General features: G+C 40.2%; 1 protein-coding gene across 1 annotated transcript; it reads right to left on the bottom strand.

Annotated features, from left to right (window-relative positions):
* Window positions 1–9,045: 9,045 nt before the first annotated feature.
* On the bottom strand, window positions 9,046–18,222 carry ncam3 (neural cell adhesion molecule 3). Its single transcript, XM_023804458.2, has 15 exons — window positions 18,054–18,222; window positions 17,278–17,349; window positions 16,588–16,788; window positions 16,191–16,340; window positions 15,433–15,570; window positions 14,969–15,086; window positions 14,073–14,227; window positions 13,703–13,836; window positions 13,462–13,597; window positions 12,842–13,009; window positions 12,608–12,727; window positions 11,898–12,025; window positions 11,400–11,571; window positions 10,715–10,922; window positions 9,046–9,807 (listed from the first exon to the last, which is right to left on the bottom strand). The coding sequence occupies exons 1-15, from the start codon at window positions 18,100–18,102 to the stop codon at window positions 9,771–9,773; spliced, it is 1,986 nt and encodes a 661-aa protein (XP_023660226.1). The 5' UTR covers window positions 18,103–18,222; the 3' UTR covers window positions 9,046–9,770.
* Between the last annotated feature and the right edge of the window lie 6,045 nt (window positions 18,223–24,267).

Below are 24,267 nucleotides of genomic sequence, written 5' to 3'. Positions count from 1 at the left end.
GGAGCCCTGAAGAGATTCTGACATGTCCTGACATTTGTGCATTTTTCAGTTACTTATAAACATATAAATGTCTAAAGTCTGATAACAGTGTATTCAGCAGAAACTGGGTTACAATAATATATGAGCAGTATGTATGTACATGTCTTTATATTGGAGAAAAAAACAGTTATGCGTGATTATTGAAAACAACAAAAAAATAAGTCACTGAAATTATACCACAAAACACATTCATGACATTTGTGTACAAGACTTTTGTGACCTGGATCTTGTAGTGTAGAGGTTTTACTTCAAAATGATGTGACAATCATCTCACTCACTCATTTACAGAAAACAATACATTCATTTAAATTTTCTAAGACACTTTTTGTTTAGAAAGGCCATATGCGAGGAGGTGGGAATGCTCATGAATAATGCTGTAGTTCACACCAGAGAAGACAAAGACCTGCATAATGAGCTGTATAATTACCCCTTTCAGTCAGGTATGGGACAGAGGAAAGTGCTACAAGAAAATAATTTGAGGACAGAAACATATTTCTTGGTTTGTGGTTTATTTAGCATGCATGCCCCGATGTGAGGTGCTGGTGAAGGCAAGGGTGATGCAGACACATTCCTAAAAACAAATAAATAAAAAAATGTTAGCATCTCAAACATTTACACCCGAAATGTTTGTGCTAAATAACATTACCGATAGCAGTATTATAGGCTAATCAAAACGGAGCCAAATATATATTAGCAACCATAATCTAAAGCTATCCAAAACGAGGTGAAATACATTAGAACATTTACAAACATCTGTAAACTCCATAAGGCATTATCTTAGCCACCAGGAAACAACATGTTTGCTGCATAAGGCAGCATGTTAGCAGAGTTATCTACATGCTACACTAACCTAAATGGCATTGAAAGCCAATGTTTCACATAAGCTGACAAAAGCTAGCTGAAGTGAGGAAAATATTTACTAATATTAGTTTAATATTATCAAAATAAGAGTTATATAAGACTTAATAACTTACCCCAGGGCTGTCAAGTTTTGAAGACAGGCAAGAGTGACATTCCACAGGATGCCTTTTCATTGGTTGTTGTGTTGTATTTTACCCAGATACAATAGTATATTTTCTGATTGGCTATTGTGTACACCCTTTCTTTTTTTTTGATTGGCTGACAGGCTCTTGGGGCAAATCTTGTCCGACTTCAACGTCATGAAAGAGGTTTCCGACGGGAAGCGACGTTTTTCTTGACGTTTCGTGACGTTTTCATCCGAGTTCCGACTTGGAGAGAAATAGTCGAACGCACCATAATGTCACTCAACTCAGAATTTCCGAGATCCGAGAGAAAAACGAACGCACCATTAGACTGTATGTGTTTTTAAGCCGGGGGGCGTGGCCTTGTACGCATGCTGCCCGGACTGTTTTCCGTGTGAATGGCTGTGGGCGTGCCCTGCCTCGGGTCATTAGCAGATAATGAAGTGCGACAGAAATTCTGTGCCTCTCCTTGGTTTCACATGAATTACATAAACTGAAAATATTTATTTTTAATTTAAATTGCTTTATTTAAAAGTAGACACTATAAGCTTTCTATAGATATATTTCTCATGTCTGTCTGTGCAGTATTCGCGGAGTTTCAGTTCATTTTAGTGACGTGTTTCAAAAAGATTTTCGCGGAGACTGAGACAGCTGAAAGCGCACCCTGTTTATTTTCTTTATTTTACAAAAGCACAATGTTTCATGGATATTGTGAGTATACATGAATAAAAGTAGACCATTTACAGATTAAAATGATGTACTACACTTACGTGTATGATCAAACATGACGACGCATTTTAAGTTCTTTTCACGGTTACCAGAAAAAAATGCAAGTGTCCCCGCCGGCAGGTCCGCCGACTCCTAAGGGTTAACTTAAGGGATAAAAAACATTTGTTGTGCTTGTCCACGTGCTATTTTATATAATATTGCATTATTTTCTAATGGTAAAAACACTGTCGTCATGTTTTACGGTGAAATTATATGGTATAGTTTTGTTTTACAACACATTACAGGATACTGATTCACACTATAGCCGTTACAAGGCACCCCAGGCATGCAGAAGTGTGAAGTTTTAGCACGAGTCAAGGATGGGTTGAGGGGGAGGTACGGGGAACGGTCAAGAATTACAGTAGCTTTGCTTCACAAAAGTTTAGTCAAGAGGCGACATGTCACTCTCTTTGATAATGAGCAGGGCATAGCCACTGATGATAAAAAAGGATAAAATGATGGAATCCCCTCGTGGCACGCTAACCAGCATACCACTAAGGGAATCCAAGAAGGCCGGTACTCTGAACTGACATTCGGTGCATAAGCGCAGATGACAGTCAGAGACCTAGCCCCGACCCGAAGGTGCAGGGAAATAGCTCTCTCGTTCACCGGGGTAAACTCCGTTGTTAAAGCACCGAGCTGTGGGGCCACCAATAGCCCCACCCCAGCCCGGCGTCGCTCACCCGCTGCAACTCGAGAAGAAAAGAACATCCAGCCCCTCTCCAGGAGATCGGTTCCAGATCCCATGCTATGCGTTGAGGTGAGCCCGACTATATCTAGTCGATATTCCTCAACCTCACGCACAAGCTCAGGTTCCTTCCCCACCAAAGAGGTGACATTCCATGTCCCGAGAGCCAGTTTTGTTAGCCGAGGATCGGACCGCCAGGCCCTCCCTTAGCCGCCACCCCATCCACAATACACCGAACCCCTGACATTCCCCTTGTGGGTGGTAGGCCCACCTGGGGACAGTCCCGCGTGACTCTTTCGGGCTATGCCCGACCGGACCCCACGGGCCAAGGCCCGGCCACCAGGCGCTCGCTCCAGGGTGGGGCCCCGGTGACCCTAGTCCGGGCGAGGGAAACGAAACTTTGTTATGATTCATTATCATGGGGTTCTTTTGGATTGCTGTTTGTCTGGCCCCTCCCCTGGGGCCTTTTTGCCTTGGAAGACCCTACCAGGGGCAATTGCCCCCGACAACATATCCCCCAGGTTCATTGAGGCACGCAAACCCCTCCACCACGATAAGGTGGCAATCCAAGGAGGAGAACGGCCTCCCTGATCTGAACCCGAGTGGTGTTCTGTTATTGGACTTCTGTGCAATGCATGGTTTGTCCATTTGGCCAAATCCCCCTCCCCCATGACCAATCAGATCAAAGGATACGCCCACATCCGCTTATGACGTCACAGATGGGGGAGAGCTTTAAGCTCCGCCCAAGGAACCACTTAACCTCTCTGAGCACCTAATGTACCTGCCGAGGAAAGCAGCTTGTTATACAGTGATATTAGGATTATGAGCAATAAAAATGATGTGGTAGTTATGGGTGATTTTAATCTACCAGGGATGCAGTGAGACATTGTCGCTGGCTCTTCTGAAAATATACTGGAGATGGTGGAATTAGTACAGGATTGTTTTTTACTCAGTTTGTTAACACCCCTACCAGGGGAGATGCCATTCTTGATATTGGTTTCTCTAATAACCAGGACAGGATTGGTAAATTAGACGTTTTAGAACCACTTGACAGTAGCGATCATAACATGGTTAAATTTGAGGTTAAGTTTAGTGCCCGAAGAGCAAAGTCCAAATCAAAAATATATAATGTTAGGAAGGCTAACTTCAATTGTATGAGATTAAAACTAGAAACTGTGAACTGGATGGAGTTAAATAACAAAACTGTTGAAGAGGCATGGGAATTTTTTAAAAGCACATTATTGCAAGTGCAAGAGGACTTCATACCTGTTTCCAGTAAGAATAAATCTAGGAAATTGCAACCTAGGTGGTTTACTAGGGAAATAAAGTATAAAATAAGGAGGAAAAGGGCTTTGTTCCAGAAATGGAAAATAACTGATGATGACAGAATAATGCAAGAGTATCTAAATCTATAGGCTGAGTTTAAAAATGACACTAGACAAGCTAAAAGTAATGTCGAAAAGAAGATCGCATTGGAGGCTAAGGATGACGTTAAAAGTTTCTTCCAGTATTTTAACTCTAAAAGAGCTCTAAAAGCTGAAATTACTAATCTGCAGGATAGTAAGGGTCTTATAATTGAAAATGACATTGATATAGTAAATGAGTTCAATGATAGTTTTGCACGGGTATTCACTGTTGAGGACACTCAGGATGTTCTTTCGGTCACTACCCATAGTTCATGACCATAGGTGAGGGTAGGAACGTAGATCGACTGGTAAATCGAGAGCTTTGCCAACAGAACCACATCATCTGCAAAAAGCAGAGTCCTAATTCTGAGGTTACCAAACCGGACACCCTCAACGCCCTGGCTGCGCCTAGAAATTTTGTCCATAAACGCTATGATCAGAATCGGTGACAAAAGGCAGCCCTGACGGAGTCCAATCGTCACCGGAAATGAGTCCGACTTATTGCCGCCCATGCAGACCAAGCTGACATCGGTCATACAGGGACCGGACAGCCCTTATAAGGAAGCCTGGCACCCCATACTCCCAGAGCACTCCCCACAGGACTTCCCGAGGGGACATGGTCGAATGCCTTCTCCAAATCCACAAAACACATGTAGACTGGTTGGGCAAACTCACATGAACTCTCCAAGACCCTGCTCTAGATTATAGAGCTGGTCCACTGTTCCATGGCCAGGGCGAAAACCACACTGCTTCTCCTGAATCTGAGGTCTGACAATCCAATGGACCCTCCTCTCCAGAACCCCCAAATAGACCTTACCAGGGAGGCTGAGGAGTATGATCCCCCTATAGTCGGAGCACACCCTCCGGGTCCCCCTTCTTGAAGAGGGGGACCACCACCCTGGTCTGCCAGTCCATAGGCACCGCCCCCGATGTCCACGCGATGTTGCAGATACGTGTCAACCAGGACAGCCCCACAGCATCCAGAGCCTTAAGGAACTCCTGGCGGATGTCATCCACCCCCGGGGCCTGGCCACTGAGGAGCTTTTTAATTACCTCAGCGACCTCCGCCCCAGAGATAGGGGAGTCCACCCCCTAGTTCCCATACTCTGCTTCCACATTGGAAGGCATGTCGGTGGGATTGAGGAGGTCTTCGAAGTATTCCCTCCACCGACCCAAAACGTCCCTAGTTGAGGTCAGCAGCGCCCCATCCCCACCACAAACAGTGTTGATGTTGCACCACTTTCCCGCCCTAAGACGCCGGATAGTGGACCAGAATCTCCTCAAAGCCGCCTGGAAGTCATTTTCCATAGCCTTGCCAAACTCCTCCCACACCCGAATTTTTGCCTCGGTGACCGCTGAAGCCGCATTCTGCTTGGCCCGCCGGTACCTGTCAGCTGCCTCTGGAGTCCCACAGGCCAAAAAGGCCCAATAGGACTCCTTCTTCAGCTTGACAGCATCCCTCACCACCGGTGTCCATCAGCGGGTTCAGGGATTGCCACCACGACAGGCACCGACCACCGTACGGCCACAGCTCCGGTCAGCCGCCTCCACAATGGAGGCATGGAACAAGGCCCATTCAAACTCAATGTCCCCCACCTCCCCTGGGACATGGGAGAGAAGCTCTGCCGGAGGTAGGAGTTGAAGCTCCTCCTGACAGGGGATTCCGCCAGACTTTCCCAGCAGACCCTCACTATATGCTTGGGCCTGCCAGGCCTGACCAGCTTCCTCTCCCACCAGCGGAGCCATCCCACCACCAGGTAGTGATCAGTTGACAGCTCCACCCCTCTCTTCACCCGAGTGTCCAAGACATGCGGCCGCAAGTCCGACGACACGATTACAAAGTCGATCATCGAACTGCGGCCTAGGGTGTCCTGGTGCCAAGTGTACATATGAACACCCTTATGTCTGAACATGGAGTTCATTATGGACAATCCGTGACGAGCACAGAAATCCAACAACAAAACACCACTCGGATTCAATCAGGGGGGCCGTTCCTCCCAATCACGCCACTCCAGGTCTCACTGTCATTGCCCATGTGGGCATTGAAGTCCCCCAGTTGAACAAGACAGTCCCCAGGAGGAGTGCTCTCCAACACCCCTTCCAAGGACTCCAAAATGGGTAGGTATTCTGAACTGCCGCTCGGCGCATGAGCGCAAACAACAGTCAGGACCTGTCCCTCCACCCGAAGGTGAACGGAGGCTACCCTCTCATCCACTGCAGTAAACCCCAATATGCAGGCACCCAAGCAGGGGGCAATTAGTATGCCCACCCCTGCCTGGCACCTCTCCCCGCAAGCAACTCCAGAATGGAAGAGTGTCCAACCCCCCTCGAGGAGACTGGTTCCAGAGCCCAAGCCATGCGTCAAGGTGAGCCCGACTATATCTAGTCGGAACTTCACCACCTCGCGCACCAGCTCATGCTCCTTCCCCATCAGAGAGGTGACATTCCATGTCCCTAGAGCTAGTTTCTGCAGCCGAGGATCAGACCGCCAGGGTCCCTGCCTTTAGCCACTGCCCAACTCACATCACACCCGACCCCTATGGCCCGTTCAACACGTGGTGAGCCCATTGGAGGGGGGACCCATGTGCCTTGTTTAGGCTGTGCCTGACCAGGCCCCATGGGTGCAGGCCTGGCCACCAGGCGCTCGCCATCGAGCCCCATCCCCAGGCCTGGCTCCGGGGGGGAACCGTGGATCCAATATTTTTCTCATCATTAGGGGTCTCTTTGGAGTCCGTTTCATGGTAAAAACTTTCAGTGATGATGATCAGTGATTCTCTGTATGTTGTGTCAGATTTCAAGTGGGACTTATGGCTTAAACTCAAACCCATTTTCTGAAATACCCCCCAATGTTCCTCAAACTGAAAGTCGGTGCTGACCAATTCTCTGTAATTTCTTGAAATCAGATTTAAGTCAGGATCTGATCTGGAACTTTACAAATTTACAAAAATGTAAAATATGACTAAAATTATTCATGTAATTTTCACATTGTCATGACCCCCTCGTGAGAACAGCGCCTCGTTAAACAGTGGCTGTACCTGATGCTGGCCCTTTAAAGACCAGGGGCCTCATGAATAAACGGTGCTTACGCACGAAAATGTTGCGCACGCCCGTTTCCACGCTCACGTCGAGATGTATAAAAACTAAACTTGGCGTACCGCCACACACATTCTCACGGCAACCCCAGACAAGGCGTACGCAAGTTTCTGCTCGATTTGGCAAAATGGAGGCACCTACTGGCAAAAGAGTGCTACTGCAGTTTCACTGTGTCAGACTCGCATTCATGACGCGGTCTGCATGAAATACACCGAAATTATTTGGCCATCGGTCACCTGATCGTAATCAATCTGTGACAATAAAACGGTGCAGGGAAAGACAAAAAATATTCCAACCATGGCTGCTCTTGCATTGTTAGAGGACATTGCAAATGGAAGAGTCAGAATAGAGCTCGTATTCAGGGATCATATACTGATTTCCTGGCCCATGATGATGACTGGCTTCTAAGTCGATTCAGATTTCCAAGAGCAATCCTTTTGGAGCTGTATGCTAAACTGGGGCCAGCATTACAAAAGCAGATACATGGGTGTAATTTCCAGGGGGGTCATGACCACCTCCCCCCAATAATCATGTTTCCCCTGTCATGGGTGGAGACATCCACCCCCCCCCCCCCCCCAATGTTCCAGCCAAAGTTACGCCCTTGCCCAGATATATAAAATTTCCTTACACTGTGGTTGAACAGGCAAATATTAAAGTGCAATTTGCAGCGATGTCCAGTTTTCCCAACGTAGACGAAGCTATCGTCTGCGCGCACATTGCTATTAAGTCACCTTCAGAGAACGAATTTGCTTATGTAAATAGAAAGCACTTTCCCTCTATTAATGTACTCTATTAATGCATTGAGGGCACCTCTTGTACTGTTGTCTGTAAGAATAAACAAACAGAATAAACGAAAGTAACACCGCATCTGCACCCTACGTGTTATTCATAAGCATGCAAGTAATTCAAAGAAGTATGGTACAAGAAAAACTCACCCGCGATGACATCAGCGTCCCCCTCACCGGATAAAAGTGTGTACCCAATCATCGCAGCAACTAGTTGCTCAAAGGGTGTGAGACCAGGAATTCCGCTATCTCCGCCTGTGCTGTTAAGACTCTTACGGTGAGCGGCCGCTCGTTTTTTTCACGTCGATTTTAATGTCCGACCACTTCTTTTTAATTTCGGCCACCGTGCAAATTTTGGAACCAACACTTTTAACTGACTCCGCCACGCTGTGCCACTCCGTCAACTTTCGTTTATTGCTGATGCCACTTATACCACCAAATAATATCACTTTTCTTTTCTCGATTTCTGTTAACATGACCTCCACTTCGCACTCGCAGAAATACTTCTTTTTCCCTCGTGGTTTGTCCATTGTTGTTTAAGAAAAACATAGAACAAAGCGGGCATTTATACAGATTTACATATGCAAATATACATAAATATGGGCGGGTCAGGGGAGTGGCTGTGGGCTCGTTCACGTAAGTAAAATTTCACGCTCATTCGGATTTATAAAGGGAATGTGCGTAGATCTGTGCTTATGCACAGTTTTATGCATCTGGATTTTTTCTTGCTTACGCACATTCCTAGTTTTGTCCGTACGCCATGTTTTAGTGTGAATTCTATGCACGTTGTTATACATGAGGCCCCTGGGCTGCCTTGCATGGAGTGCAAGGCAAGCCTATTTGTTGATCCATGTGATGACTTACTGAGCATGTCTTGCTTCTCTCTTATGCAGCCCTAACCCGCCTTCTCTGTTCCTGTCCAGTTCTGTCCCGATCGTCCGCTCCCCTTGTGTGCCACGCCCCCTCATTAACCGCATGTGGATTCCCCGTGTTTACCAGCTGTTCCTGATTGTTGTCATTAGTCCATTGTATTTAGTCCGCGTTTCCGTTTGTTTCCCCAGTCCGGTCATTGATGTTATGTTGCATTGTAGCGTGCCTCGTCTACGATTAAACCCCGTTTTCCCTATCCCTGGATTCCTGCCTGTTTGTCTGTGCTCCGGGCGCGTACGCGCCGTAACAAAAGGACTTACTTCCCCGGCTGTACTGGCCTTATACACCGTGACCCTGACCAAGTTTCTGCCTGGCAATTCTGCGTGTTTGCCTCAGTTAAAATAATACACATGTTGCAAATTGTTTTTTTTTTATTTTACATAATAAAATAATGTATACACAAATACAATACAGTACAGTTAAATAAGAAATGTAAACAAACAATTTAAAAAATCTTACATTTTTTGTATGTACAACTTTTTCCTAGCAGAATGCTAATTTTTGCACTGTAACCAACAACAGTGTGCATGAATTTGGAAATCTTGGCTAAAACCCAGAGATGTATGCAAAGATATTTTAAAAATCTGAAGTGTAAAATATTTATTAAAATCTTTCCCTACATATTCTAGGTATGAGGTAATGTTTAAATTACCAGTAAAATAAATGACTACTAACTCTCTTCAAAACCACAGATAATTTCATTATCATACCATTACCATTGTAATTATAATTATTATACCTCTTAGGTTGTATACATCATACACAGTTTAAAAATTAAAAGTGCTCGGCAAAATATTTGTAGGACATATATATTATAAATTTGTTCATCCATCCATCGATCTTGTGGATGTAGCATCTGGAATTTTTTTTTATATACAAATATATATAAATATATAGTCATTTGTAATATGTGTACGTGTGTGTATATATATATATACACACACACACATGTACACATATATATGTGTTTGTCTGTGTGTGTATGTGGGTGTGTGTGTGTGTGTGTTTAGACAAATTATTCAGCTAAAAAACTTGCAGCAATGTTGAGTGTGAATTAGGCCACATCCTTCCTGGTCTGTCATGCCTCTGTGGAAGGTTTACTGCTGGGAAGTATTCTAAAGGGGAACAACAAGTATTCAGTTTCACAGGTCACACAAACTGCCTTCATAAATGCAACAAAGGAAAATAGCACCATATGATATGTGCAATATATTTAATGATATCCTCATGGGAATATGAATGAAATGGGTGCAAAAATATTTATAGTTTAAATTATACAATGTATTATATATCTATTTTTTCCCCGTACTTTATATACGTAGATGATTGCTGAACTTCTATGAATTTTATGCAATTTGTGACACTCAATATATGCAAACAATTTTGCGCAATATGACGTTTTTATTCCTTTCCGAGATAAACTGTTAAAATTAATGGTAGAAAGCCTTTAAATTAATACTAATCAATTTTTAGACATGTTAATGTAATTGTATTTTTTTATATTTCATATTTATATTTTAAATGTATTTTTATATTTTAATAAGCACATTTACAAATCATTGCTATAAAGTAAAGAATACGTATTTGAAGCGTGTCTCTTTTTGCAGAGCTCAGCTTTAGGTTTAGGGTGTCACTATCTGCACCTCTACCAGAATGGGCACCAACTCAAATTTGAAGGATAGTTATCACATTACCACACAGACACATGTGGTGAGAGCAATCTGAGCACATGATGATGAGGAGCAATTAAAGGCCTTGCTAAAGGTCTATAAGGAAAGTACTACTATACCAAACCATAAACAGTCAGTCATTCACAAACACACATGATAGACATTTATTCACAAAACACACAACCTCACCCTTATATTGCACAAAATATACGTTTCATGACACACATGAATGCAAGTATCAAATTCAATATTAAAACATCAGTGCATGAGGCATACCAAGTTTACACTACTTGCCAGTCTCATTGTGCATACCCAAACACGACAGACACACATCCAACTGGGCTACACTTACACAGTGGAGATTTCCCCGTTGACCTGCTCAAGACCCTTGTCTTTAGGTGCATTTCGCCCAAGAAGCTTGACCGCCAGGAACATCAGCACACCACAGTTGTTCGTATAGCAACAAGTGGCGTCCACAGCAACCAGCATCACCACAAAAATCAGCATGACAATGCCCACCATGCCTGCTTTTCCCATCCCAGACTTACTGGGTTTGACCACTGGGGAAGACAACAGCAAAAATGTATGTTGCCAGTAAATTCAAAAGTTGTTCAACAAAGCAAGCTCACAAAGACTGGTTTTATTTGAAAACAGGACCCCTGGGAGTCACTAATGCTGAATAAATGCTAAAAAACACAATGGAGGGATGTAAACATCCCAAAGGGGGACCACCTGTGTCTTATAACCAGTTATTCAGTTCTGTCTTCCATTACCCACAAAACAGTCCCTAACTGAGATGCCTGACCTCATTTTAATCGTTTGTAAACCGATGTTCATTTGGTTTGTCATGTTTTCTGTCATGTTTCTTTTGTTTTTTTGTGTTCCAACCATTTTGTTTAAAGCAACTCCACTCGGTCCCTCCTAGTCAATCCTAGTCTCAGGAAGACTTAACAACATGTCACAAAAATACTTGAATGATAGACATTTAGGAAGGTAAAGAGAAAGCAGCATTGATGTTCCATGTCTGTAATCCTTACAGGTAGCAAGCTGGGGGGTGGTAAAGTTAAAAAAAGTGGGTCTGGAAGTGCCAGTGGATTTGAAGGCAACAAGCTCCACAAGGTAGCTGGCGTTGTAACTGAGGTTAGCTAGGAGGATCCTGGTGGAATTGGCAGGAAGCGTTTCTGTTTTCCAGTCATCATTGACAGAGAGCTGAGGGAATGACATGCATTGAACATAAACAGCACAGCTAACATGAGTTAAAAAAAACTTTCCCTCTTTCAAAATATTACAATGTTTCATATATTTGAAATGAATTAATAATTTATCCTGATATCACTCTTTAATATCACAAGAATAATTTCAAATAGGTAACAACATTAAATCATTTTTAACTTTAAGATAGAACAATAGTACATATTCTTATTTCATGACCTGCATAATAGCAGAATGATAAATATTCAGGAATGCAGGAAATAGTATTAAATCTCACGACAATGTAAAATATGACAAAATAATCATGGATGTAATGTACTTACATTCCTGTACCGCACAGAATAGTGAATGATTGATATGTTGCTACTGTCAAGCTGCTTGAAATAGATGGAGAAGGAATTGTTTTCCACTTTGCCTTCGCTGGTTAATAAAATGGGGATTTCAGTCTCATCTGCAATAGCCGTATTATCATCTTGAGATTGGCATACATTCTCATGGATTATGTATCAGCAACACAAAATATGAAACAGCAAGATCTATAGCCATTCCCTGTGTAACCATTCTCAACTGCCTCAGCAACCACCTCAACTGTCTTTTACACAAGCTCTCCATTGCATTGTGCATAGACCACTACACTGCACAACCTAATACTAGAATCAGTGCTATCTCTAAAGGCTAGCCATCTTCTGCTGCAGCCAACAGAACAGGACAATGTCGGCAATGTCAAGGGTGAGTGCTGGAAGTAGGGAGAATGGTAGTTGCCATGTGTATGGCCACTAGATTAAAAATGCTAATCATTATTTTAAAACCACAAACGAAACCTATTACAAACTCGATAAAAAAATATAGTTTTGACCTCCTAAATTCAGCCAAACTAACAATATTTGTCTTAGAATTGAGAATAATATAGAAAATGAAACATATGCACCTGCCAAGGATATCTAGTTGCTCAGCTTGCAACAAGGATACAGTGAACTGGAACAAATTGAAACCAAGTGGAGAGGAGACGGATGGTTTTTGGCAAGACACTCACCATCGGGTAGTGTTTGTATGGAATACTCTGAGGAGAATTCCCCCTGGCCAATGCGGTTATGGGCGGCCATTCGAACAGAGTAGGAAGTGCTTGGCTTCAGAGAAGTGATGGATACAGTTTCTGAATATTGAACATACACCATGGAAATCAGTCAGATGACACTGTGGACCACAAGGTGATACAAAAGTCCTTGAGAATCCAGGATGCATAGAATAGCTGAAATAAGACTCCCACCTTCAAATGGGGCTAATGTCTGGGTCCATTCATCTGCACCCTCCTTTTTCCATTCTAAGATGTAGTTGGTGATTGATGATCCTCCATTTACTACAGGGACTGTTTGGGAAAATGTAACTGATGTGGTGCCTGCAGTGATAGTGATCGGAGCAGGGGTGTCTGGCCAAGCTGAAAAGGCAACATTCAGATGAATGGGAATGAAGATTATACGGACTGTAACAGAGCAATCTAAACACATCTAACCCAGAACCATGTGATGTGGGGAAAATGAGAAAAAAAAAACTTTACTCTATATATTCATCTTTTTAGGGGAAATGGGAGAAGAGGGGGAGAGGGAAAACTATACAAAGAAAACTATTAGTAAAAGAACAGAATTGAAAAAACATTACTGACTAAAAATTAATATGTCAATAACACTTAATAATTCACTTTTTTAAGAAGTTCTGAAACAGAATATATATGCAATTCAATTCAGTTTTTATAAACTGTCTTTTATAAATGGAAATGAAAAAAACTAGGTTGGACTAAAAAAAAATAAATGAAATATTGAATGTACACTTAATTTCAGAATACTGCTAAAATAAGGTCTTACTATCAGGGTATGCAAAGAGAGATCTTACTCTCTAAGCTGAAATCTTTGCTGTCATTCCCAGCGGTGTTGTGGGCCATGCAGGTGTACAAGCCTCCATCTGAGGGTTCCACCTTCTCAATTCGCAGTGTGGATCCCACAGCTTTGACCCGGCCACTGGTGGTGGTCTGAATTCATACCATTCCACACAGGTAGACACGAAATGAACACTAAAGTCACTGGTTCTATGGCCATGATGATGATTGAAAAATAAAATAAACATTGCCTCTTACCAGTTTCTCACCGGTGTTTTTCTTTATCCAGGTAATTGTGGGAGTTGGTCGTCCAGTAACTTGACAAGTCACAGAGGCAGGGTGTCCGGGCTTCACTTCCATATTCTCTGTTGTCAGGTTTATAGTAGGATGTACTAAAAAAAATGAGGGACAAATATATTTGATATTTAAAGCTAACGAATCTAACAGGTTTTTGGTGCATTCTACAGCTAACTGTTCACTTTTTCAAAGACTGAAATGCACATTAGGGTAGGAATGGGATATAAGTCAAACCAACACAATTATATCAATTATAGTGATTGAATGTGACTGAAAATAGGGCTAAGAGATTGGGAATTGGAGTGTTCATTCAGTGTTTGATGTGCGTTACCTAAGACATTTAGCTTGAAGCTGGCGTTTTGTGCTCCGATTTTATTTCTAGCTGTACATATGTACTCTCCATTGTCGCTGAAGTCCACAGAAGTGATGGTCAACTCGCTCTTGTCTGAATTGAATATGTAGTGGCTGGTGTTTGACAACATTGGGCTAAAAAAGGCAATTTTTTTTTATTAATAAGGACGACAAGAGTTATAAAGTTATAAATAGATGAGGAATGTACAATATCTCAGATTAATGTACGGTAAGGGGACATGCTATATCCTCCTGAGACCCCACCCATTCATTTATGTCCACTGTAGTGGACATGTTGTTTTTGCATCTATCTTTTCACTGATGTAAGGAAACATATTTATTCCTATTGTACACTAAAGAGGACATGCTGTGAAATTAAAAATAAAATTGAAAAATAAATTGTAAGATGTCTTATTTACTCCAAAGACAAATAACCTAAAATTGAAGGACACTTTTTTCCTTAGGTCTCAGGAGGATATATGTAAAAATGACACTGTGTTTCAACTAACAAAAATGTAAATAATCACATTAGACACATACTGCATGTGATCAGGGCGGGTTTGTTGTTTCTGGGGCCCCACTCACAGTCACTTTGATATTTCAAAAATGAAATAAATAGCTAGTGAGTACAGTCAGAAGATAGCACCTAGTTATCTTGTTAGCAGAACATGCTGCTTCAGCATGTGCTAAATAAGGAATGTGGTAATTTATTAGTGTAGTGACTGTTTCTGGCCAAACAGGGACCCCATGCAAATGTGTGTTTTGAGTAGTGGTAATTATACTATATATTACACTACTGTATGTAATTATAAAGATGTACCTCAGAATAATAATGCTAAAAAAACTGAGTCTGTAATATATAGCTTATGCACTCACCTAGACCAAGTTATGTTTGGAGTTGGTTCACCGGTCACCAAACAGACAATGGACACATTATTTTCAGGTCCTTCCAAAACATTTTTCTCACGTTCTTGAATCCGTACTTTCGGAGAAGCTAGAAGGAAAGACCATAAACAGCAGCAAATAAAACACTGTGTTCTGATTATAGCCTGTCCATTGGAGTAAAGATTGTGGATTATATTTTGGTTTTGATGATCTTTATTACTCTTCTGTACCAATCGGGATCTTTAGACTAATTCATTACAGTGTAGAACTAATGAAGAACACTCGCTTTGAAAAACTTTAAGAAACAATTGTAAAGTTTAGATTTATCATCACCACCAGCATCTACAGTAGCTCTAGACATGTTTAAATTAGCAAATTTGTTGCTTTTTAAAACAAACACAACAATACATCTGGAACCATAAAATGTTCTTTAAAGCAGACTATTCTCAGCTCACCGGTGACAACAACAGAGATGACAAGGGCTTCAGATATGGGGCGACCTGGAACTCTGGCCACACAACTGTAAGCTCCATGGTCTTCCCGTTGAACGCCATTGATTTGTAAGCTGCTGTTCTCCAGGACTTTTATTCGAGCTACAGGGTTCAAAAGTGTTGGAAATGTATGAATTATATAACCTGTCTACAATGATCATGGATTGCTAAAGGGACATCTTTGGTGGTGCTTAAGCAGGTCTCACTCATCCATTGCAACAGGCACAGAGCCACATAGTAAACTTACAGGTTTGAACCCCCCCAAAATTTGATTGCTCCCCAACAGGCATGTAGCCAGACAGTAAAATAATTAACTAGAACCCCCTCTAAATTTGCTGGACCCCCCTCAAATTTAATTTCTGGCTACAGGCCTGGATTTCAATGTGAAAGAATATGTTTGCAGACCTTAATAAATCAAGTTTATTTGTATAGCACATTTTCATATACAAAGGTCATTTAATGTGCTTTACAGAAAATGAGATAAAGTGCATAAAGTACAAACAGACATAAGTAAAAGCATAAGAATAAATATGAAAATTTAAAAAACATGAAACATATTAAAAATGACAAAGTGCTGGTCACATCAATTATGTGAAAGCAAGAGAGAATAAAACTTCAAAAATATTTTTCATCTTCACTGGTAGGAGGTTCCAACAACTGGGAGAGTAATGACTAAATACCATTTCACCCTGCGTTGTTTCAAAGTTGAAAGACCCACTTACCATCAGAGTCAGTGGTTACATTACTTTCAGCCATATTCTTTTTCCACTTCACTTCAACCTGTGGCTGCCCTGTCACAATACAGGGGACAACAGCCACATCTCCCTCCAAAAACTCATAGTAAGTTGCTGTTTTAACAAATGTGGGCCGCTCTGTATAAAAAAAAGAATTACTGGGTGAAGCTGATGATGGCAAAGAGGGGCTAAGCACATAAACACTGATACACTGCCAAATTAGCCAGATAACAACAATACCAACAACTAACGCCTCACACAATGCAGGGTTTGCAGTATGTTGGGAAACTTGGTTTAGGACCCTGCTTCAACAATTCAGAATAAAGCAAAAAAAATGTCTATTAGCAAGTAGAAAGCAGGAAATGAGGTGTTACAATAGCCTTACGGTAGACATAGATCATCAATTCTGTGCTGTTCTTCAGTCCAGAATCAAATTTACAGTTACAAGTGTAGCGGCCCATGTCATCCATTGTAGCAGATTTGATGGTCAGTTGATATAAAGTTTCGTCCAGTTTTTTACTTTCCACCCAATCTTCATCTATCTCCTCTTCATCCTTCAGCCATATACATTCTGCTTCAGTATTGACTGAAAAATGTCACCACAGTCACAATGACACAACTGGAAAGTAATGCTGTGCAAAACTGCAGAATTCACAAATGATATATGTTAAGGTGCTGAGACTACAACGAAGTATAAAATTTAAATTGTCTAAATTACACCTACCTCCATGAATAGTTGGTAAATGTATGGAAACAAGTAATTTATGAAAATAGATATGATTCTTATTTATAAGTCCTTCATAGATCGTATACTAATATTGTGTTTTCAGTCATTTTAAACTGAATGCTTTTAATTATAAATTTTAAAAATGTTAACATATAAACTTAAAATAATACTTCATAGATTACATAGAGCTTTTGTGTAAGTGAACTGATTTTGCAGTTTAAAAAATTAGTGATGTAACACTTTAACTGTGCAACAGAAATAAAGAAAAGATAACATTAATAATCATGATTGCAGTACAAAAAGTTATAAGCACCATTTTTAAAGTTACTGTGCATGGCATACACCAACCTTTACAGAGCAGTAGTATCTTACTTCCCACTTCATAGTCCTGGGAGGTAGCATGGATATCAATTTGGGCATCTGGGAGATATGGGGATATTCGTGTCTTACATACATGCTGCTTTTAATTTGAGAAGAACGTAAAAGAATTTGGCAAGGATTGCTTTTTTTATGTAAGACGTAAATGTATACAGTATTGTGCAAAAGTCTTATGCAGTCAAAAAATATATGTTTAAATGATTGGTGGTTTAAATCTGTCAAAGTTGGTGTAAATCTGTCAAAGTGTATCAGCTTACTCTCCCAAAGTCACCCCATGCATGCAATACATACTCTATTTCTTGACTTGACCACTAGTCCACCACTAGCACATCATATTTGGCTAATCAGTAACTCATTGAGATATTTAACTAAAAAATTAAGTAAGCAGGTGGTGAAATTTAATAAATACATAGAATAGCTTAGTTGCTCTGCAGAGAAGTTTGGGAACTGAAGCGGTGTTCAACTAGCCCTATCAAGACATCAGCAACCTTTTGTTGTTGTTAATATTTACTGTGTCACTATTTTGTATTGATTTATATATATTCTAATGTTAAACCCTGTCACAAGAAATATATACTTACTACCCAGATAAATTGCATTAAACATTTTTTTACTTGATTGCCAAAGACTTGCACAGTACTATATACACACACATTCACATGCAGAGTAATTCCCATTATATATTTCCAAAACCAATAAATAATATACTATATAATATTTTAAATAACTCACGTAAGTAGATTTACCTGTCAGTACTGGGGCTAGCAGTAACACGATGCATATTCCCCAAATCATTCTTGTTTCTCCTTTGGATTCTTTTGCTATTTGCTGCACTCAAGAATAATAAGGTTACTGGCTTGTGCCCTGTGCTTTTATAAGCAGAAAAGAGGGACGCAAAAGGCAGAGAGGAACTCAGTAATCTACAAAATCTCTGTACGTCCTTCCCCCAAAACAGCTCCCTCTCCAGCAGGTTTTTGGTTCAAATCACCCACCATGAAGATGACCACAAGAGGACACTCCCCTGGAAGGCACCCCCACATCCTACTAAGCAGATGAAAGTATCTTTACTCTCCTTTGGGACTAGGTCTGGGCTATTTATTTATTTATTTCTGCACGATTCATGTTTCTCCTGAAAGCTAGTTTCTTAGTGACTTTTCTTGGTGCCCATTGTGATAGACTAAACAACAGTTTTCAAATAAAGAAAAACATTTATAAATGAATATGTATTTGCTAATCATATAAAAATACGATCTGGGAAAATATAAAACCTCTTTCCGTGTTCCATTTTGCATAGACTGAATAAAATAATTAGTGATGTAAAGATATTGCCACCCCGTTCTCCTGCCTTTGATTTGTGCTTCAGACTCTCTGCTATGCTGTTCAGGAAAATCATATGGAAAATGCTGGATGGGACAGAGATTGACATTGCTCAGTCATTCAAGTCTTGCAATGTTGTGCTATTTTGGACATTCATTTTCATATTAAGATTGAACAATAGGATGTCAGTTTCCAAGCATTTTTTTTACTCGGTTACATCCATGATTTAGATCAGAGTATAGTTGGAAAACTAAAAGCTTTTTCAGAGTAGCTGTTCCAAGAACCATTTACATATCAGGGGGATCTTATCCAATTTCAGCTATAATTTTACTTATTATAACTGAAAAACATTTACTCTTTTAAACAAAATGATAAAATTGCTTATCATTTAAACTAGTACTTTCAACAATAATGACATTTCTTGTCCATGCACAATATGGGTTTTCTTATTAGGGAAATTTGCATTTTCTGACTATTTACAGAGCAACTGTTCTGCACAATCTGTTGTTCCACAATAAAATTTGCAGTATTAATTTAACATGGTGTAGCTTTAATGTGAAAACAATCACTATTGAAACAAAACTGGTAATTTTGTCGCGTGATGCAATACATTTCTATACCACTCTTTTAAGTGTATTAGTATTCTTACCATGTCACTTTTTGTTTATATCTTTAAACAGATATGTAGCCTTTTATTTGAATAAAATAAATTGCAGTATTCACTGTCAGGTTCATTAATTTCGCACAATGTTCTTGTCTTCAAGTCTGCTGCTAACAAAGGTTGTGATTTAACTATGAATTCACCAAGGCAGCAGAATATTTTGAATTATCCTGTGTACAACAGCTTTTGTGAGGGACTCAGAAGTATCATTTTCTATGCTTTAAAAACTATATGCAGATATTTGAATTTTAATACTTGCAAAATAATCAATATTTAAGCAGAAATGCACTCAGCAGGACTTATTTTATTCACCGTGTCTTGTTTGTTTGTTTGTCTTTTAATCTTTATTTTTATGGTATTACTGGAGCATTCTGTAAATAAATATTAGTTCCTATTACTCCAAATACACACTTCATACATTCATACCACAACCAAACGTACCACTAGTTTGATTTTATGAACTATTGAGCAATCATTTAAAACACAAAATGGTAGTGATATTATTTTTATATTGTACCTTTCACAACAAATAATCAAACAAATATAACTTTCTGAGAAAAAGCACTTTTAAGTAGCAGTAGCAAAAAGGGCAAAAAAAAAGAAAATCAAAAGAAAATGGAGGAAAACCTCAGTTTCATAAATGCATGTATTTATTTCTCCATAGCTTGAAGGGTTAGAAAGCACTGAAAATTTTCAGAAGCACATCCTATACAAGGAGTTAATATGAGGATTAAACAACAAATGTGCAATGTGAAAACACCAAGGTTGCAAGCTAATTCAATGAGCCGTCAGTATTTAGTCGAGGAATTTGGACTGAGTGTGTGTGTGTGTGTGTATATACTGTATATATATATATATATATATTAGTGCTGGGCAACGATTAAAATCTTTAATCGTGATTAATTGCATGATTTGTCTGATTAATCGTGATTAATTGCAATGTTATGCGCAAAATTTAATAATGAATTCAAAAGTAGTGTTTTGTGCACTTTATTTTAACCCTCTGGTGTCGGCGGTCCCGCCTGACAGAAATTTCGCCAAATCATTTAAATAACACTGCGAGTTTTTGTCATATACACATTTAAAAAACACCCTCAGAAACCTTGGACGGTCTACTTTTCAAATATATATAGGTAGAAATTGTTGCCATTTTCAGCAGCGATTCTTGTACCTGTGTCCATGGCTCAGTGTGCTAAGCCTGTCTGCCTGTAATCACAAGATCGCCAGTTCAAAACCATCCTATTTAGAATGTGAATAGTCAGTGTTTTTTTCATGATTCTACATAATGATTTCAGCGAGATATAAATTGAAATACACAAGAAAGATACGCGGTTGACGATGCCCTCGTCCCGAGTGTTAATAATAGTCACTGCATCATTTTTCATTCCATCTACCAATAAACTGTGAAAGGGATTTTATTGTTGCTACTTTCTTGCGTTTCAATCAATATTCATTGTGAAAGCCACTGACTTTGAGGAAAAAGAGTGTCACTCCAAAATTCTAACACTTTAGTAACCAAACCACATAAAATTTCAGAATGTCTCTTTCACCTATGTGTAGCCAACCCCTGTGTCTAAGCTTCAGAGCTCAAAAGTCTTACCTAGAAATGTCTATAATGTGATTTTTTACAATTTCTCAGCATGTCTGAAAATAGGTTTTTGAAAAGTATATGTTTAAAGATTTTAACAAAAAATAGAATAATAACATTTTAAGTGGTCTCAGATTATTGGTGCTGAGTTTGTGCTGAATAAAAGCACATGTAACAATGCAGCAGTCTTAGCCCCACCCCAAATGCTCTCATTGATTGAAACGCGTGATGAAGCCCATTCCAAGCCAGTACTGATCAACATCCCTCCCCTCCTGTGACCCATGGTTTGTAGGTGTATTCAGAGCAGAGCATGTGAGCGGAGTGGAGCGGTGAGAATTTCTGCTCCTCGCTCACGAGGCTGTTGGCTCCGCCCGCTCCTCCACTCTAATTCGCACTAAGCCGCTCCGCTCAACACCACTCCTGGCTCCACTAAAATTTCCTCCAGCTCCAGTCAAATCGCTCCACGCTCGCTCCAATTTAAAAGAGGGACAAATAATCTGCATGCCTTACAAAAGTCACCTTAAACCGAAGCCTTATGTCATAAAGAAATATGAGCAACGGCAACATTGCCACTCAGAACAGAAAATATTTATTTTTAAGCAACATATAGACAACAACAGACAGGTTTGGCAATGGCATTCCACGCAAAAATAGGCTTAAAAATAAAGGAATCAGTGGGCTTAATAGCCTAAATATACATGCACGTTTTAAATTTCTCAATTTTTTTCTGTTGATGCTGCTGCTGCGTCTCTATAAAATAAAATTTCACTGACAGCGTTACGTGAAATTTAAAAAATCCTATTAGACCTACTTTGAATGACAAAATGAATTTATTTGATTACCGATCTTTACTTTATAGGCTTTTATACTTTAATTTACTATAGACTTGATATGCTACAACCATATAAAACTTGCTCGCGTTTTGCTTTGGCTTCCGCCTGTTCGTGTAGCACCCTCTCATGTTTCTGAGAAAAGTGATTCCAAAGTGAATCTTTACTCACTGAAACAGTTTCACCACATTATTGTTCTTGCACTACATTATTGTCATCTATACGTTTGATAAAAATAGTACACTTGTATGATTTATCAGTTTCCTTTGTGAAATACTTTGCGAATTTCATCTCGTTCCAATTTGTGTAACAGTCTTGATAGTTGTACAGATGAATTCTGGGTAGATTTGGGCACGCCTCAGAATCGTAGTGTGAGCGGTATCGGAGCGAAATTGGAGAGACAGAGCGACCGCTCCAGCCTTAATTAAAAAACCGCTTCGCGCTCCACTCCACTCCGCTCACATGCTCTGATTCAGAGCCAGCGAGCAACAGACTTTCAAAATAATACTACTACTAATATAATAAACTGCGTTAATTCGCGATAAAATAATTGTCGGCGTTAATAAAGTACTGCGTTAACGCGATAATAACGCGTTAACTTGCCCAGCACTAATATATATATATATATATATATATATTCATTCAACTCTTCTGGGAAGGCTGTCCACAAGGTTTAGACTTGTGTTTATGGGAATTTTTGACCATTCTTCCAGGACCGCATTTGTAAGGTCAGACAATGATGTTGAACGAGAAGGCCTGGCTTGCAGTCTCCGCCCTAATTCATCTGTGCAGGCCAATCAAGTTCCTCCACATCAGACTCACTCATCCATGTCCTTATTGACCTTGCTTTGTGCTAGGGCTGGGCGATAAAACGATTACGATATGTATCGCGATAGACACGTGATCGATATCAATAAAAAATGTGTTCGATAAAACGTTCGATATTTTTTATTCTTCGTCGGAAGAAAACAGAGGTTGCGAAGCTAGTTTGGATCCGAACAGGTGTTCCGGGCAATTCGGTTTCCCTATGTTTCCCCTGTCTATCGGGAAATAATGTTTCCCCTAATATTAAATCAAAGAGGTATGTGAAATGTCTGAAAATCACTCAAGTACATTATTACATGTGAATACTGTATTGTTATTAGTACCGAGGCCCAGAGTTGCTGTATACCTGTTTTAACAGGGGGGAACCAAATATCCTGGATGTCAGGAAATAATGTTTCTCCTAATATTTAGGCAAATATGTATGTGGGATGTCTGAAAATCACTCAGGTACAGTATTACATGCGAATACAGTAGTTCGTCACGCATAATATAGTCTTATAAGAAATACTATACCGTTTTCATCAAGAAATATCTCTATCCAGCGAATTAAATACTTTCATTTATTATCAGTAAAAACAAAAAACATGTGATGTTTTAAAATATGTGGCTTGTTTACCTCAAGAGCTTCGTAAAAAGACATGAAAACAACAGCGAAACCGTGTACAAATCAGCGCGCGACAGGGGAAACATAGGGAAACTGAATTGCCCGGAACACCGGAAACGCAGCTGTCATAAATGGTCGTAGCACAGCAAAACAACTGCTTTATGGAAGTTCTGCCGGTTTTTTGTGAATCACTGTGACGGTCGCCTCGCCCTTCCCTAACGCCGCTCGCCCCCCGTCTCCTGAATATTAAGTTATAGGTCTGTATCCTTTCGGTTTGTATGTGTCATGTTGTCCGGTTTTTCGCGTATCCCGTGTTTCGTTTCGAGTCTGCCGTGTCTTTTGTTTCCCCTTCTCTCTTTCCTCTCTGTGTTTACGGCGCACTTCCGGGTTTCGGCTCCCTACGTATCGTGTCTTCCTCGTTAGTGTTTGCATGTGTGTCTTTTCCTAGCACAAAACCTGGACTGAAAATATACTTGAATAGTTCAACTTCAAGTATGATTAGAGTAAGAATAACTTGAAGAGTTACTTTTTCATATTTCTGCAGGTTTTATATTTCAAACAATGTTACTGTACTGTATCAGGTTTGTTTTTTTATATTACAGATGTACTGTATCTCAGTCTACGTCAGTTTTATTTATGTTTACAAAACACTGCACATATTTTAAAAACACTTTATTTTCCATGGTTGTTGACATGTTTAAAATAAAAATGTTTAAATGTAATATATTTTTCTCCTGGTCTTTATTTTAAATGGGTCATAAAAAATGTCAATAATTATCGATATCGACCGATATGAAACACTCATATCGTGATACAGTTTTCAGTCATATCGCCCAGCCCTACTTTGTGCACTGGAGCACAGTCATGTCGGAACAGGAAGAGACACACCATAATCCCCCTTCCACCAAACGTTACACTTAGTACAATGAAGTCATGCAAGTACCGTTCTCCTGGCAACCGCCAAACCCAGATTCGTCCATCAGATTGCCAGACAGAGAAGTGTGATTCATAAGAACATAAGAAATTTACAAATGAGGGGAGGCCATTCGGCCCATCAAGCTTGTTTTGGGGAGAACTAAACTAATAGCTCAGAATTGTTAAAATCTTATCTAACTCTGATTTAAAGGAACCCAGG

Source organism: Paramormyrops kingsleyae, chromosome 9 (genome assembly GCF_048594095.1).
Source record: "Paramormyrops kingsleyae isolate MSU_618 chromosome 9, PKINGS_0.4, whole genome shotgun sequence".
NCBI classification, from domain to species: Eukaryota; Metazoa; Chordata; class Actinopteri; order Osteoglossiformes; family Mormyridae; genus Paramormyrops; species Paramormyrops kingsleyae.
Note: the sequence above shows the minus strand (reverse complement) of the source record. Positions and strands in the feature narration are given on the sequence as shown.

What these genes read in the sequence shown, in the direction of transcription:
- ncam3 (XM_023804458.2), bottom strand. Translation starts at nt 18,102, where the DNA reads ATGATTTGGGGAATATGCATCGTGTTACTGCTAGCCCCAGTACTGACA. An exon ending in TGTAACCACTGACTCTGATG is followed by an intron (nt 15,571 to 16,190) that starts GTAAGTGGGTCT and finishes TGAACCCTGTAG; the next exon opens with CTCGAATAAAAGTCCTGGAG. An exon ending in CACCCCCCAGCTTGCTACCT is followed by an intron (nt 10,923 to 11,399) that starts GTAAGGATTACA and finishes TGTCTTCCCCAG; the next exon opens with TGGTCAAACCCAGTAAGTCT.